This window comes from Diadema setosum, chromosome 17 (genome assembly GCF_964275005.1).
Source record: "Diadema setosum chromosome 17, eeDiaSeto1, whole genome shotgun sequence".
Classification (NCBI taxonomy): Eukaryota; Metazoa; Echinodermata; class Echinoidea; order Diadematoida; family Diadematidae; genus Diadema; species Diadema setosum.
Window position 1 is genome coordinate 23,172,314 of NC_092701.1, and position 18,033 is coordinate 23,190,346.

The window sequence follows — 18,033 nt, forward strand, 5'->3', positions numbered from 1 at the left end:
ATGCCACGAAAAAGGCTGTCGGCTCCAATTCGCGAAAATATTGTTGTTTTACAGTAGTATTATGTTCGATGTGTGTAAGTGTATGCAATTGGATTTTTCTGTTTCTACAAATGCAATTTTTTTGTGAACACTTGAAATGCTCTCGCATCTCTTTTCATGGACCTCTTACAGGCTTTCAAGTGTTTCAGCAAGGTCAACACTTGTCATTTAACGAATGCCTGTACTTGTATTCTACAGTTTGTTTGTTTTTGGTCATGATTGTTCTCTTCATAATTTTGATGGGTAGCAAAATAAACTGAACAAAACTGAACTGAACTCAAGAGTGGTGACTAGAGGTACTCTTACATTATCGTACACCGAAAGAAAGTATTATGCAGTTCATTACTTACTTGCAAATGGCTTCTCATCATTGAGTTGATATGGTTGTTTCTGTACAGGAGTTGGCTCTGTGACCCGTCTGGCTCTTACTGTTGTGCTGGCCATTATCAAGCACACATCTTCTGCTCATCTGTGCAAGTGTCTGTTGTGAAAGATATCATGCACATAGGTATGTTGCATGTGTGTTTGGGCCATGATTCAGTTTCAATACTTAAAAGTAACCAATAATACACAGTATGCATATCCTACATATTGCACAAGTTACACAGCTTAAAACATCTACAGCATTACACTAAAGACAACATTGCACACTGGCACTGGGCTGACGGTCCAGACCAGTAAAAACCACGGTCAGACAAGTAACTTTTTCAGGAATGGACAAGCAAAAGTGGAAAAACTGGGTACCTACTGGTCTGACAGGGACAGGTCAGACCAGACTAAGAAAATTGGGTTAGTGTGCAGCCCTGCTATAGATATCAAATGGAAAGTAAAAAAAGAAGCCATACAGTTATGCATGCAACGTGTAGAAATATGGATACAGCTTTCTCTCAACACTTTGTCTTTTCCACGGCTCTGATTTTTATTTATTTATTACTTTTTTTTTTTAAGTGGTGCAGTATACTTTGCACCCAACTGGAAGGAATCTTAGACATTCCTCTGCAGCAAACAATAAAACCCCATACAAGCAAATCAAAATTGCAATAAATTTTAATTCAATCTGTACAAGATACCAGAATTGAATCGACTGCCCAACTCCATAACATCAATCCCTACGGACAAAACTATCTCCAAAACCGCAGCTCATTACTATTTCACCATGTCAGTCTGGTATAAGCAACCAAAATCAGTTCTTCTCTCTTGCGCCAATAGCATCTGCCCACTAGCACACCCGTCAGCTTAGTTCCTTACAGAACATTGGGCAGTATCCCTAATGAAAGGAAAGCAACAACAACAACAACAACAACAACAACAACAACAACAACAAAAAAAAAAAGGCTACAGACTAGTCTAGTCCTGACTACATTTCTACAACTAATTTTAGAAGAGTACAATCGCAAGACAGGACAACATCAAGTTGAAAAGTTTATTGACAGATGATTTCTTCTTTTTCTTTTTCTTTTTTTCTTTTTCAAATTCCAGGCACATTACTATTGCAATTTCTACAAACATGATGTGGAATGATAGAAATGGTCTGAAATAAATTAAGAACTTTTATGAAAAATCTATTACACAAAAGTCATGATCTACAAAATGCAATAGGATGTGCAAATGTGTAGTTGTGTGTGTAGTACTAAGAGGCCCAAGAACTCAGCTCAGAAACAATGAACAGTTCATTATACTCATGGCGCTTGTATGTAAAATTATTGATTTTCTTCTTTTTTTTTCTTTTTTTTTTTAATGAGGCCAGTGGATTGATCTGATTAGTGATCTGTCTGCCTTGCAAACTGATACTTACCAGGCAGACCTGGTAATTCAAACAATAAAAATGCTCAACTGTACTAACATTAATCAGCTCATCATTTGACATAATGTAGCATGGTCAATAGGTAAGATTAGTAAGAATAAAATAAAGCACGGTTAGGAAAAAATAAGCAAATATCAAAACTATTCAAATCGTATCCAGCACACCAGATACCCTAGAGAAAAATTTACCCCAGTAAAATGAGAATCTACTGTCACATTCATGAACACCAATTTCTAGTAATTCAAACAATAAAAGTGCTCAACTATACTAACATTAATCAGCTCATCATTTGACATAGCATGGCCGATAGGTAAGATTAATATGAACAGATTAAAGCACAATTTGGAAAAAAAAAATAACCAAGTATCATATCATATCCAGCACACCAGATACCCCAGAGAAAAATTTACAATAGAATCTAGTGTCAAATTCATAAACACAAGTTTCTAGAAGCATAGCTAGGCTACAATGGGTTTGCTGCCTGAGTTGAGGGTAAAAAAAAAAAAAAAAAAAAAAAAAAGAGAGAGAGAGAGAGAGAGAGAGAGAGGGAAAAAAAAAGAAGAAGCTTGGAATGAATTAGTCTAGTCTTGGACAAAAACAACAACAACAACAAACACACTGAACATCGTGCTCTGGTATGAGAACATCCAATGCACTCAACCAGTCCGAGCACTGGCTAGTAGCAGTGTCATAAAAAGTCCTGTACAACTGCAGAATACCCCATCATAATGTTGAGGTGCGGGCGTGTGTGCTTTCTGGTCGCAGTCGCAGATACCTGGGGATACCATTAGAATTTTCTATCTCTGTCCACTACCCTGCCCTTGCTTGTTAACGTCTGGATGAGCACGTACATGTACATGTCATTGACTTTGGGCCATGACCATGATGACGCGATATATTCTGGCAGTGGTTAAATAAAAGCCAAGGCTAGGTAGGCTAGGTAGGCTGCACGTCTACTCCTTCGCAGACGTTGTTATTTTTCAGCGGTGGGTGTATGTTTCCTTCATGAATATCTTTATTAATCGTGGAAAACTAAAATATAAGGAATCCCCATAATCTATGATAATCATTCCATAATCGGTATGAAATTTTTTTTTAATTACATCAAAAACCCACCGAAATCCGTCCTTAAAATCAGGTCTGTAAGCATCCGTATTGCTTCACTCCTCATCTTCTGCGTGTTATTGAATGGCAATCACTCTCCTATACCACAATGTAGCTAGTCGGAGCGGAAGTGACGTCAAATCATGAGAGCAGCACGCGCGGAAATACATGTAGACTCTACGTAGAAGACGACAAGCTTTACATAACACACAAAACGCACGGGCGTACGTAAAATGCTATCACGGTACCTCGGGTTGAGCGTTCGTGGTAGTTCGTTTATTTTGTGAATCATCGCACAATCTAACGTTACTCCGAAAAATTCAACAATAAGGTTTGGATACCAACAAAACACCAAATTCAACTCAACCATCAGCAAAATACGATATAGACATCTATTCTAGGTGAGTGGTATTACTGTTAAAATCAAACAAAATAAAAGACATTTTTTGTGGTCTTGCCGTCAAAAGCGACGGTCATTTACAACGTTTAAACACTAACGTTAGTACATGTCAGACTGCTGTGCTTTGCAAAGCAGACTGGTCTGGCTAACGTTACAGGTGTATGCAGTGGAGCAATGACTGTTTATTGTGATTGACTCGCCTTCAACAGTCATTTAGTGTAACGTTAGATATAAAGAACTAGAATCTAGATCACTCTAAATTTAAAGTTATAGGCCTATTCCATGAAAATACAAACAACAAATGTTTTACGCTTCTTTCTGTATGCAACTCAGTCTTACTGCGAAAAGTTCGAATAAATCGTATTGAATGACTCACTTCCGAGTCACGCACGCAGTTTGCAGTGAAGTTTATGCACTGAGCTGTGTGATCCCACTCCATAATGAGCCGTGTTGGTAACTGTACTGCGGCAGTCCAACCCACACAATTTCAAAACAACTAAGTTTCACAAGGCTATGTTATGAAAATACTTCCATATATACATACTGAAACATTCTACAGATATAATTTATACTATGCAGGTATAAAGCATTACTCAATTTCTATGTTATTAGTGCAAAATGAAGGTTAACAAACGTAATTTCTAACGTTCATGAATACGTATTCAAACTATACGGAAACACTCACCCAATCGCCATTTTGATATTATCAGCTTTGAGATGCATTGTGGGATATATCCCTTGCGCTGACTCGCGAAACACGCTCGTAACGTGTGTCGCCCAGTGGTAGGAGCTATAAAAACGTACAAACAGCGAAAAAAGAGGAGGCGGAGCTGTCGCTGTCTGTGTGTTTGGGTCTCAGCGATGATATCATCTCCACCCAGGCGGGGAATTGCCCTTGGGTGACCCACAGAACCAGAGCCTACTTTCAGTATCGCGAAGATTGTGTACAACTAATGTTATGCGTTACGCGTATAACTGAGCTGTGACTGTGTGGTAGGGTGGCAGGGTACGGGTAAAGTATTTGTTTACCACACATAATTTAGATCTCTACCGTTCCCAGTAATCCACTGTTGCTCAAAAAGTAATGAATGAAGTGCTGCTGTCAAGCAGGAAGACGCGCATGTATGTGTAACCACTGTAGGCCTTTATTACCATGATTACTAAGTATGGCTGGGCCGGGCTCGATATGGCTCATCCTTGCGACCTTGACCTTGTCCTTGCAGACCTTGGACCTTGGTGCTACTAAAATTTACAAAAACTAAAATTTTAAATTAAAGTAAAGTTTAGGGCCTGATATAATTTTAAACCCTAACTTCTATAAATTTAGTTCTATTTAATCTAACATTAAAGGGTGTGTAAATTTACAGTTCTGTCTGGTCGAGGTGAGGATTTATCATTTTAGCTTTTAATGTTTATTAACGTTTTGTGAGATATTCAGAAACCTTTTTTACGGTCTATACTAATAGGGATGTCAAAGAGCATGCAATTCTAAGGGGTATCAAAAGTTTACTTGATGAAAATCGGTTTTGAAATGGCTGAGATATCCTATTAAAACAAGGTGAAACAGAGATCCTAATAATTAAAAGGCGTGGCCTGTCGCCTTTTATTATTATCACTCTTTTGGATATCTCGGCCATTTGAAAACCAATTTTCATCAAATAAATGTTGAATCCTTAAAATTACATGCTCTTTCATATTTCATAACAGGTTTCTCATTATCTCACTGAGGAATGTTCAAAACATGAATCCCCACCTCAACCAGTAAAAATTTAATTTACTTTAGGCCTACAGTCCCTTTATTAAGCCTGATCAGGCTCCATTGGCATGGAAATTATCATGATTTCTATAACGGTTATAGCTCAGTAACTACAGGCCTACAGTAAAATTAATAAGCACCTAGACTAGGCGTCTATGTGAAATGATGTAAAATTTTGATAAGGATAAATATAAAGATTAAATTAAAGGACAAGTTCACCTTCATTAACATAAGGATTGATAGAATGTAGCAATATTAGTAGAACACATCATTGAAAGTTTGAGGAAAATCGGACAATCCGTTCAAAAGTTATGAATTTTTGAAGTTTTCGTGCAGTCACCGCTGGATGAGAAGGCTACTGCAGTGTTTGATGTCACATGCGTACAACAATATAAGGAACATGTAAAGAGAATTTCACAAAATTTCATCTTTTGAAAAAAGTACACATTCCCTTGACTCATTACTGACATATGTTATGGGTAATATTATTCCCATTGCCTTTAGAAAGAGGCAAGTCAAGTGCTCTTTTATTATGCGAAAAAAGTGAAAATATGTTGATTTTTCTTTACATTTTCTTCATACTGTTGTACTCATATGACATCACGAGTCTTCGTATAGTCTCCTCATCCAGCGGTTCCAACACAACAATTTTAGAAATTCATAACTTTTGCATCGATTGTCCAATTTTCCTCAAACTTTCACTGATATGTTCGACTAATATTGCTGCATTTTCTCAATCCTTATGTTTATGTAGGTGAACTTGTCCTGGGTAAACTAGAATTAAAATAGTAGAACAAACCTTATACACAATATGCTTTTCTTACTAGCCCAGTCGGGTCAAAAAACCCAATTACCCTAATCATTAAATTAAGATTTGAGGGTCTGTGTGTAGTGTAGACACTAAGTATGATAAATTTAAAATAGATTTAAAACTAAAAAAAAAACAAAATACGATGGATGGTATGGAATGTGATGGCTGTACTGTGTAAATACACCAACACTGCGCAGGTGGCACTCACTGCTACTAAGCGTAATAGGTCTATAGGAGTAGGACATGACAGACACTAGATTTCTGTTACCAGTGTCCCAGTGAGTGTTGTTACTACGGACCTACTACTAAATTGTACTATGAGTGAACAAGATAATTTATTGACAATATTTATCATCAATCTGAGGGTATTTTCTTATTTAAGGAACAAAAAGATGTTTGCCGATCTTCTTTTTGTATAAAAATCTTAATTAAATCTTTTGCAGCGTCATAATTTAAAGAAGTAGGCCCTAGATACAGGCCTACACTCTAGCTCTACAGCATTTTGATTTCCTCTAGCAGGTAGGGTTCGGTTACTAAAGGGAAGTTGTGAAACTTCAAATTCAGCAAGACATTATAGTGGATTAGTCTGCACATCAAACAACACATTTTCATCAAATCAGAGTTGTTATTACGTTACTGCCATTTATTCCACATTTACAAGTAAATTGTGACTGCATGGTTCAATTTAGATGCTGCACATGGGAAAAAGCAACCACAGCCGAGAGCTTGATCGCCATATATAGTACAGTTACAGGGCACAACGTCGCGTATGCCGGGCAGAAGACATATTTGGGGATTGGCAGCAATGAATCAACAGAATACACCATGGAGGACTTTGCAGTTTAGGGGGGCATTCTACAGAGATCTTGGGAATGTATCTGGCAGAGGATGGCTGCAGGTCTCCATCTCAGGAGCGATGGCACAAGCGATGAATGTGCGACACCTTTTCATCCTGCTCCTTCTCATGGGTGGCTTGCCGCTGCAGCCCCAGCAGGGCCGGTCCTCGGGTCAGGTCCTGGAGATGGTAGGCGTCACGGCGGCGGTGGCATGGACGTGGAATCCGTTCTGCCTCTGGGAATGCTGCGATGAGCCCTGGATCAACATCCACAACATTTCATCAGGTGAATTGATGCATAAGAGTCACAGGCAGTGCAGGGGAGCTTGATGAATATATAGACCCTTCTGTAGTGTGATGCTACACGCTAGTGCCACCTGGTATCTCTGCTATATTTACTCTCTGTTTCACTGATAATTGCAGTTTCTTCACCAAATTTACTTTTTATTGCAGCAATTCAAGGGGATAATGTGATAGTTTTGTTTGTCGTAGCATGCATGGTGAATGGATAAGATTGTTTCAAAGTCAAGTAAGCCTTCAGTAACTTTTGTCACAAGAAAAAGTATGCAATTTGAATGCATTTTGAAAATGACTATAGATCAATTCCCACTGATCTGTCACCTTAACTGCATACTAAGCACTTTCAAACATGGTAGAAGTGCAAATAAAAGTAAAAACCCAGATATTGCGTAAGGACAGCATTTCAAATATGTAATATCCTCATTTGAGAAGTTCTTGTTTAGTCAAGAGAGAACCGAAAGGGTGTTCACCATGTGGGCATTGACATTAGAACATCTTTCCATTTAATGACTGAGGACCGGCCGTCATTGTGGTACTTTCATTACTTCTCTTATGAAATGCATTTTATGTCTTTGAAGTGTTGCCTGTGAAGTGTCAATGTTTTAGAGAACCTTGAACAGGGGATATGATGGAAATGGAATGTGTAAAATTAAATTCCCACTGTTGTGGCATATGTATATGTGTGATTTTTTTCCATTTTGAATTATTTGCAGTATTATTTTAATCATTTTTGTTATTTTGATTATTGTTAGTAGTAGTAATACTTGTTTTTGTTGTAATATTGTTATTGTTGTTGTAAAATTGTTGTTGTTATCATGATGACATATCTCGTGTTTGTGATGTTCAGCTGTAATATTGAGTCCAATCTATTGGCCCAGGGCATAGTAGAGGCAGATTGTAAGAGTTTGTCCTACATGGTCAATGTGCATTATGGCCTCAAGGGGTCAGAGCATTGTTATTGCTTTAATTATCATTATTATTATTATCATTCTTATTATTATTAATATCATTATTATTATTATTATTATTATTATTATTATTATTATTATTATTATTATTATTATTATCATTGTTATTATTATCATCATCATCATCATCATCATCATTATTATTACTACTACATGTATTACTATTAGCATTATTATTATCATCACTATCACCATTATTAAGATCATCATCATTATGTTATTATATCGGTTTTGATCAGCCTAATTCTGTGCTAGACCCATGGAAAATGACATTTCAGTTGAGGAAGATGTCCTACTCACTTTCCTTTCAGGTCTCTTTGCACCCTCTGGCTTGGAGAACGCATTGAAAGAGAACCTATTCGGGCAGCACATAGTCCAGGAAACAGTCCTTGGGGCCCTCCATGGCCACCTGTCCAATCGAAACCCTCCCAAGCCACTGGTTCTGTCTTTCCATGGCCGCACTGGGACGGGCAAAAACTTTGTGAGCAGACTCATCGCGGAGAGCATCTACAAGAAAGGAATGCAGAGCAAATATGTGCATTTTAAGATTGCGGACAGGGATTATCGACATGCTGCTAAATTGGAGGAGTACAAGGTGGAGATTTCTTGTTATACTCTGTATCAGATTGACTTTAAGTTGTACTCCAAGTCATTTGGGTGCATTTTGTTTGCTTTTGGGTGCAATTTATGACAAAAGTTTACTTCACACTGCTACAGCACTTTTAACTTTCGAAGCCTACTATTCTCTGTTCACTCCCCATTATGGAAAGCAAGCACACTCAAAGTTTGTGAAACTACTGATAATCAGCTCTAGAAATGAATTGCATCAAACATCCCGAGATTTTGGGGAGGGGGGGGGGGGGGATATATATACAAATTCCTGTGTGTCTTATCAGTAGTTTACCTGTCGGTAAACATCAAGTAACCGAGAGAGTATTGTGCCATCCTTGGGCACAGAACTTGTCAGTTCCAATTGACATTCATGGATGAATACTTGTAGTTACCCTCTATCACCATCTCATATTTCATATCAACCTGTTGAAGACTAGTCTCGAGTATACTTTGGTGTCTTTGGGAAATACTTGTTATAGCAAAAATCAGCCCATCCTCAACAGGTTAAGTAGCTTTTTTGTTACTGTAAGAGATTATGCCTGGCCCTTATTTTTTTCCCCAGAAACATTTGTTATTTCTTTATGTAGATGGCAAATATCATTTTGTATAAAATGACAGTCGTCATTTCCTGGCAAAATTTATTCATAGTTTGCAAAGGTTGATGAGAATGTTCAGTGGACGCATTTTTATTTCCTGTTAGTGCTAGTGGTGTTTCCTAGTTGCCTTGAGTCAAATTAACAACTTCAGGGGACAAATTTGTACTCAAATTTCATGTAATGATTATTGGTTGAGTTGTTTTCATTGCAACTGATTGACAAATTGCCCTTCATCAGCTGTCAATCGCTTGCAATGAAACAACTTGATGCAAGATTCATTAAAGGTAGGGAATCCCATTTGCATGCCTCAACTGAAGAGTTGTATAAATACAGTGGTATGTTGAAGAGAGTATCATTTTAGAAACTCCCATAAAGTATTGAAAGTGGAAGGTAACATTTAGTACATTTTTATTAATCGTTAGATTTTGAATTGAATTTTTTCGGGGCTCACCGTAAATTCCAGTACATTACTAGCCTACCTTTGCAGACCCATGCACTGCATGTGTGTCCATCATGTATATTTTGTGAAGAAAGTTCATCAAAACTTACAAAAATTTCTATATCAATTATATACATTCTTGCCACACACTCTATTATGTTATTACATCAGCTCTTATACTTTTAGATTTGTGTTTATAGATAAAAAAAAAAATACAGAAGACTGCAACAAAAAGGCTTAAGTGTGGCTGACACACAGAACTACTGGGTAGTTGAGTTTTGTGCATTATTCAAATTGTAGATAACTGTTGACTTTCAAATTTCTCAGCAGTGGCCTAAACAAGTCCCCTGAGGTTCATATTTAATGTTTTGCTGCATTTTGGGAGGTCTGTAAAAGGTATCCCCTACCTTTAAAGGACAAGTTCACCTTCATATACTATGTGGATTGAGCTTTAAAGGACAAGTTCACCTTCATATACTATGTGGATTGAGTGAAGGCAACAATATTAGTAGAACACAGAAGTGAAAGTTTGGGGAAAATCCGACGATCCGTTCAAAAGTTATGAATTTCTAAAATATCTGTACAATCACTACTGGAGGAGAAGACTACTACAGTGTATGATGTCACATGCGTACAACGATATACGGAAAATAAAAAGAGAATTTCACAAAACTTGACTTTTTGAATAAAGTACACATTTCTTCGACTTGTTACTGTTAATGTTAGGGGTAATATTATTATTCCCCCTGACTTCTGAAAGAGAGAAGTTGAGTGTTCTTTTATCATGTGAGAAAAGTGAGAATATCTTGAATTTTCTTTATACTTTCTTTATATAGTTGTACTCATATGACATCACACGCTATAGTAGTCTTCTCATCCAGCCTCGACTGAGCAGAAACTTCAAAAATTCATCACTTTTGAACGGATTGTCCGATTTTCCTCAATCTCTCATCGATGTGTACTAATATTGCTGCATCCACTCACGCCCACATGTCTATGAAGGTGAACTTGTCCTTGAATTTGAGTAGATATGCAGTACCTGTTGCTACAGGGTGTCAGAACCGTCACTGGCTATTGGGGGAAAGCTTGGTAGTCCAACGGATATGATTCCTGTCTTGCGATCAGGAGGTCATGGGTTCAAATCCCACCCAATTATGTATATGCCCATGATTTTCATCATGGCTACCGCTCAAACACTAAATAATCTGACTGTGTTTATTTATGCAGAATGAAGGGCAGTATGTCAATCAGGTGCAAATGTTTGTCTTCTCACCCCAAGTTCAAAATGCACACCAATACATCTTTAGAGTATAGAAGATGATGCTTCAGAAGAAAACACTTCAGTGTTTACCTTGGATATGCCTGCCTACTCGTAGGCAAGATTTCACCCAAAGCACACTGTCTCTCCCTTTTAGACACCACATGCAATGACATAGACACAGACATCATTTTGATGCTGCTTTGTAAATATCTCCAAACTTTAACTGATGTCTCCTCCCCCCCACCCATGCCAATCAATCCATGTTTGTCTGCAGTGTGTAACTTTCTTTCCTTCATAGATAATATATTACACTTTTCTCTTTCCATGTTTTTCTTTTAAGTTTTCTATCAAGAAATTATTATTTATTGTATCAATGATAGGACTCTCTTCACAAGGAGGTGACTAAGAGTATCAAATCCTGTCCGAGACAGCTGTTCATATTTGATGAGGTCGAGAACATGCCCCCAGGATTGCTGGATGTTATACGACCTTTCCTGGAGTATGGCGCACACAACCAGGGTGAACAATACAACAAGGCAATATACATATTTTTAAGGTAAGACTGATGCAGAAATTAAACTGAACATAAAGATATAGTGGTATACATAGTGTAAATACCTTGTGTGTGTATGTGTGTTTTGCTGATTAGTATTCGTACATGCACAAAAAATAAAGCAAAAAGAAAAGTGGCATTTGGTTGCTGCTGCATTTGGGTAAGTACTGGTATTAAACTGATTTTGAATGCTCATTTATCATTTCCACACGCAGTGTTATCTCATTGGAATGGAATTGGAACGTGTCATGTGATATTCGTAAAAATATGTTAATGTGTATAGACGATAAACTGATATTCAAATACAGAATGCTGATTACCCTTTGTAGGGACTCAAGAGAGTCATTTATTAATGTCTGTACAATTCCCCAAAACAACAATAACAAAGAAAAAAACCAAATAAACAAACACTGATAACTGTATTTTGCCTAATTACTTTTTGAAGAATTTGGTGACAATTGCAATGGCAAGACCAGATATGCTCTCTCACCAAAGGGGTGTTTGCAGCATATGGTAAGCAGTCAGAAGATAAACCTTTAATCTTTCAACTTTGTACCAGCTGTAAAATGTCTCTCTCAAGGAAATAAGAAGTTTAAGGGTGTGGGTTCAAGCACAAAAAAAGAAAAGAAAAGAAGAAAGAAAGAATTGTGCCCGGTTTGCCTGTTTAACAGCCTACATGCTATGTAGGAATTGGTATCAAAGATGCCCACAAACCAAAATTTTGCTTCTCACCCACAGTAACACAGCATCAAGAGATATTTCCAACGTGGTATTGGAACACATGCAGGCTGGGAAGAAGAGAGAAGATATCACGTTGCAACAGTTGGAAGGTATCATCGAAAGCAGCTCCTTCCAGTTAGCAGGTACATCATATACCCTTGTGTGTTTACTATGTTGTGCACTTTTTACCCGTGAAGTCCCAGGAACCAGTTTATCTGTGGTTTAGTCCATTATCTCTCTATAATAATTATTAACTCTTTATGTGCCACGTTTGTACACCCGACTCAGTCGATGGCGTGCCAAGTACGCATATTCTGCTCAAATGCACAAACCCGCTCAAACCGATCGATAAATCACTATTAAAATATCACAGTACAATGAAAGCGTTTCTCTTGATTTAATTTCTGTCACATGTAGCTTGCATTTTATGTGATGATTGACTATCAAGCGGTGTCCCTACTGGATTTGCAAGTAAATTCAAAGTTTCTGTCACTGTTTTGCGTGCAAAAGTCATGCCTCTACAGTAATGTTACATTATTGCTACATAGCTGGACATCTGAAAGAAAAACAATCATAGATATGTCATATAATTTACATCAAAGCAAAGTTTGGCATTTGCTCTACAGCTTTAGTCATCACATGTCCAGGGTAACAAAAATCTATAAGATTTATGTGAATCTGAAAAACAGAATGTGTTCTCAATGCATGCCTGCATTGCAATCACTGAATAATGTGGCACAAAGTCGGTTTACACCATGGCACATAAAGAGTTAAGTCAATTCAATTTGTCATTGATCATTAATTCGTAAGGTTCATAAATTACAATAAAAATTCTGTACAGTACTCTACAGACATGAATTTAACCACTAGCAAAAATCGTTGAGAAGTCTTGATTTGCAAAAAAAAAAAAGAAAAAAAAATAGACGCGCTAAATATATGGCATATACAGTGTTCATTTGATTAGTCTGATGACAGAATAGAATAGAGGCATCGAAATTACATCTAAGTTATGTGTTTGGATATTTTCTTGTGCTTATGGCATGTTATGAGTTTATAGACTTGCCAGTTTGTTACTACTTTTGACACATTCTACCTAATGGGCATTACTACAGAGAATTTATTGCTCTAGAGAGGAAAAAAAAAAAAGAAAAAATGTTTTTCTCAGCATCTTTCAAAAATGTATCGAACCAAGTATGTTACGTCGAAAAGTGATCTTTGAAACGTGCACAAAGATTAAACACCTAGGAGATAGTGACTAAGCATTGCCCCAGTGTGCCCAATGCCCCAGTCCCAATTTACCAAAACCCATCTTGATGGACCAGAATGACTGAAAATATGATAGACATGATACATTGCTAATGTTTTATCTTCACATAATTATGTACTTTGAGTCTTCTCATACCCAACGCCCTGCTTCGCACATTTTTATGCCTCCGCCACGAAGTGGTGCCGGAGGCATTGTGTTTTCGGGTTGTCCGTCCGTACGTACGTCCGCTTTCGTTTACGCGATAACTTGAGTAATATTTACTGGAATTTTACCAAACTTGGTCCAAGTATGAAGTATGATGGGGCGATTATTTGATTAGATTTTGGGTGAAATCGGCTAAAGGTCAAAGGTCAAAGGTCAAGGTCAAATCATGAAATTGTATCCGTTTACACGATAACTCAAGACTGGATGGAGCAAATTTCACCAAACTTTGTTGGAGGATGATGTATGATGGCCCAATTACTTGATTAGTTTTTCAGTGAAATCGGACAGAGATCAAAGGTCAAAGATCAAGGTCAAATCCTTAAATCTATCTGTTTACATGGTAACTCAAAACTGGACGAAGCAGCTTTCACCAAACTTGATCCAAGGATGATGTATGATGGGACAATTAGTTGAGTAGATTTTAGCGACATTGGCAAGAGGTCAAAGGTCAAAAGGTCAAGGTCAAATGCTACAAATATTGCAATTTCCCCCATATCTATGCTATGCCAAAGGTATTTTCTTGAAACATAGTGTGGACATGTACTACTGCGTAAAGATTCTCCAGAGAGAGTTTCATGTCATAAGGTCAAAGGTCAAAAGGTCAAAGGTTAGGTGAAAATGTTGCAATATTACTTTTCTCTCAAATGCTTCAATGTATCTTCGTGGAACTTGGTACATATGCATGTACTGTCTGGCAGGGATTATCTAGGGAATTTAGGGGTCATGGGTCAATAGTCAGGGGTCAAAGGTCAAGGTCAACTCCTCAAAATTTTACTATTTCCTTCATATACTAGTATATGCAATGCTTGCATTATTAGTTTCAAAACTTAGTACATGCATTACCTAATGGAGATTCTCTGGGAAATTTCCAGCCAGAAGGTCAAAGGTCAAAGGTTAAGGGTCAAAGGCCAGGTTTCAATGCCCCCCCCCCAAAAAAAAAAAAAAAAATCTATTTTGTACCGTCATCACACTCTTTCTTCGTACCTTGGAAATTACTCAATGCATAAACTTCCCCAAAATTCCCCAAATACAGTGAAACCCCGTTATAACGAGTTCGGTTATAACGAGGAACCGCTTATAACGAGGTGATCGCGTCGGTCCCGTTTTCCTTTGCGTGTAAACCTATGGCAGAAGGAATCGGTTAGAACGAGTTCGGTTATAACGAGATTCCGGTTATAACGAGGACAATTTCGGTGCATCATGATAAAGAAAAACATAAGCAATTTGATCGGATATAACGAGGTTCCATTTCTTGACTAAATTGCCGCTTTCAAACACGCGACAAACGAAACACTGAAAACCGAATTCACGCTATCCACGTCTTTTTCCGTTTTGAAGAGAACCGTTCCTTCCATGTTTTCTTCTAAATCACGCGATAAGACACAGGAATGCCTTCCGATGTTCCTACTAAATCATTAAACATAATCATTCGATTTTCTTTTCCGCGAGATACGCGTGCGTGATATTAGGGCAGACCACACCGCAACGAGGAAAAAAAAAAGAAAAAAAAGATAACGCATTCACAAACTTTTCATGTAGCGACACTTGTGGCCAAAAATGGACAATTTGAATGCGTGTGCAACTCATTATCATATCCTTTTCATTTTTAGTTCCGACATCCAGTTCTTTTGCTGCTTAGCAAATATGAGTGTGGATGATTAAAGCCGAAATAATTAATGAAATCATCGCGATCCCATCGAGTAACAGTAGCGTAAAAATAGTTGAATAACGCATGTTAACCTCCTTAATCGGTGTTCAGAAAAAGAAACAAACGCATTTATTAATTTGAATAGATCTGGATTTGTTCATTATCATTTAACAAATGATAATTTAAATATGAGTGTGTATGATTAAAGCCGAAATAATTAATGAAATCATCGCGATCTCGTCGGGTGACAGTAGCGTAAAAATAGTTGAATAAAGCATGTTAACCTACTTAATCGGTGTTCAGAAAAAGAAACAAGCGCATTTATTAATTTGAATAGATCTGGATTTGTTCATCATCATTTAACAAATGATAATTTAAATATGAGTGTGTATGATTAAAGCCGAAATGATTAATGAAATCATCGCGATCTCGCCGTGTGACAGTAGCATAAAAATAGTTGAATAACGCATGTTAACCTACTTAATCGGTGTTCTGAAAAAGAAACAAACGCATTTAACAGTTCAAGGATGTACAAAACGCGAAGAGATTTTCGAAAGAAAATAAAGAACGCATTTCTAATCCCGTCGGAGGCAACGATCATATATTGTATAAAATTACAGCCGAAATGATTCATGAAATTATCGTATTCCCGCTGGGCTCCAACAGCGTAACATACCTCTCAAGTTAACGGTAAACAACGCATGTATGTTCCTCTGAAATTATCGCGATCTCGCCAGGTGACAGTAGCGTAAAAAATAGTTGAATAACGCATGTTAACCTAAATCAGAAAAAGAAACAAACGTATTTATTAGTTTCAATAGATCTGGGTTTGTTCATTATCACAATTTTAACACTGCATTTCACAATGAAGATTTTTCTTTCTTTCAGAATGGTCTATGAGGTACAGATTTGCGTAGAAAGGATCACAACGTAACCTTCCACATTCAATCCTGTCGCATATTTTTTAAGAACGGATGTACAAAACGCGAAGAGATTTTCGGAAGAAAATAAAGGACGCATTTTTAATCCCTTCGAGCGCAACGATCATAATTACAAGATTACAGCCGAAATGATTCATGAAATCATAACATTCCCGCTGGGCACCAACAGCGTAAAAATACCTCGCAAGTTATGGTAAACAACGCCTGTATTTTACTCTATTTGCGCTGGTGTTAGGAAAAATTAACAAACAAGAATTACAATAAAGAATTATCTCATTTCAACCCCTACTTTTTCGTCTAATTCACAAATAATTTCCCTTTATTATCTCAATAATAATGATTCATAATTGTGTAATAACAACGCAAAGGATGTTCTTAAGTTTCTTTCATTGATGGGTATATTCCGATGTCGCGCTTATGTTTTTCTTTGTTTTTGATGCGTACGGTTATAACGAGGTACCGGTTATAACGAGGTAATATCGCCGGTCCCACGGACCTCGTTATAACGGGGTTTCACTGTACATGTATGTGTACCTGCACTCTTAGAAAATTATAGCAAACCCAGTTCAAGACATTTCTGACAAACCTGTCATTTCAATATTTTGCCAGTTATGTGAAACTGTCATGGATCACACATTGTGAAGGCATTGTACTATACGCCTATTGGGAGAATCATGCATTATGGCGGAGGCATCAGTCGCCATAGCGACATTTCTAGTTTTTTTTCTTTCTTTTTTTTTTACGTCAGCTGCCAAGAGATACAATTCTGTTCACCTTTCTTCATTTCACTCTTTCTGACAAATAAACAGGGAGTGGATTCGAGAAGGCGAGACTGATTGACAAGTATCTCATCAGCCACTTCATCCCCTTCCTTCCCCTGGAGGCAAGCCATGTCCGCCAGTGCATACAGACGGAGCTGAAGAAGGAGGGCTTTGTCCCCAAGATGGATGCAGAGACGATGATCGAGGAGGTCCTGCAGAAACTCCAGTTTTGGCCCAAGGATATGGAGATATTTGCCACCAAGGGCTGTAAGAGCGTTGTCGAGAAACTGAACCTTTCCCTCTATCGCTTGCACACTAGGAAAAGGACGACACAAGCTAGTGCTCACTCAAAGGGAGAACTATGAACTCGTCGAGAGAGGTGGCATAAAGATTTGTAGAGTCTGGACACCATGCTTCTCTGTGAAATAGGTATAAAACTTTTCAATCAGTAAGCCAGCATCTTTGACACTTGGATGTGCCCGGTTGATCTCCATGTGTTGATAGTATGCATCGCCCCTCTATCCTTGGCCGATAGGTGAAAACACCAGACTGCTGAAACATGACTTACATTTGAAAAGTTTGAAAGACAGTTATTTTTTTCCTGTTTGTAGTCGTCTTGTTTGCTTGTTTGTTCATGTGTTTGTTTATATTTTCTCCAAGGGCCTACTTCATTCAAATCTGACTCAAATGCCAGTCTGAAGAAACACTGCATCTGTGATTATACTTCAGATATTGGAAACATCTGTGTTTAAACTCCAGGAAAGAGCTAGTATGATAGTCTTTCAGAGCAGTCCTATGTTGTTGTTCTTTTTCTTTTTTATGCCTCCGCCACGAAGTGGTGCCGGAGGCATTATGTTTTCGGGTTGTCCGTCCGTCCGTCCTTCCGTCCGTCTGTAATGAAATTTGTGGACAGGGTAACTATCAAAACCTTTTGAGGTATCCTAATGAAACTTTGCATGTATGTGTATTAGGGGATGAAGTTGTGCCTATCAACTTTTGGGTGCACATGCTCAA

At 37.7% G+C, this 18,033-nt stretch overlaps 2 protein-coding genes across 2 annotated transcripts in view; one reads left to right on the top strand and one right to left on the bottom strand.

Moving 5' to 3' along the window:
• The window catches only part of LOC140240539 (centrosome-associated protein 350-like), a 38,881-nt gene extending 34,832 nt beyond the window's left edge, over positions 1-4,049 (bottom strand). The window contains exons 1-2 of the mRNA XM_072320303.1: positions 4,033-4,049; positions 390-520 (exon numbers count right to left, since the gene is read on the bottom strand). Of these exons, the coding sequence (XP_072176404.1) occupies positions 390-483 (94 nt within the window). The 5' untranslated portion in view covers positions 484-520; positions 4,033-4,049. The remainder of the gene's footprint in view (positions 1-389; positions 521-4,032) is intronic.
• A 363-nt stretch (positions 4,050-4,412) lies between these two features.
• LOC140240825 (torsin-1A-like) lies at positions 4,413-17,832 on the top strand. Its single transcript, XM_072320594.1, has 6 exons — positions 4,413-4,469; positions 6,604-7,035; positions 8,329-8,612; positions 11,306-11,481; positions 12,217-12,341; positions 17,068-17,832. Exons 2-6 carry the CDS (start codon positions 6,684-6,686, stop codon positions 17,382-17,384), a joined length of 1,254 nt encoding a protein of 417 aa, XP_072176695.1. The 5' UTR covers positions 4,413-4,469; positions 6,604-6,683; the 3' UTR covers positions 17,385-17,832.
• The last annotated feature ends 201 nt before the right edge of the window (positions 17,833-18,033 follow it).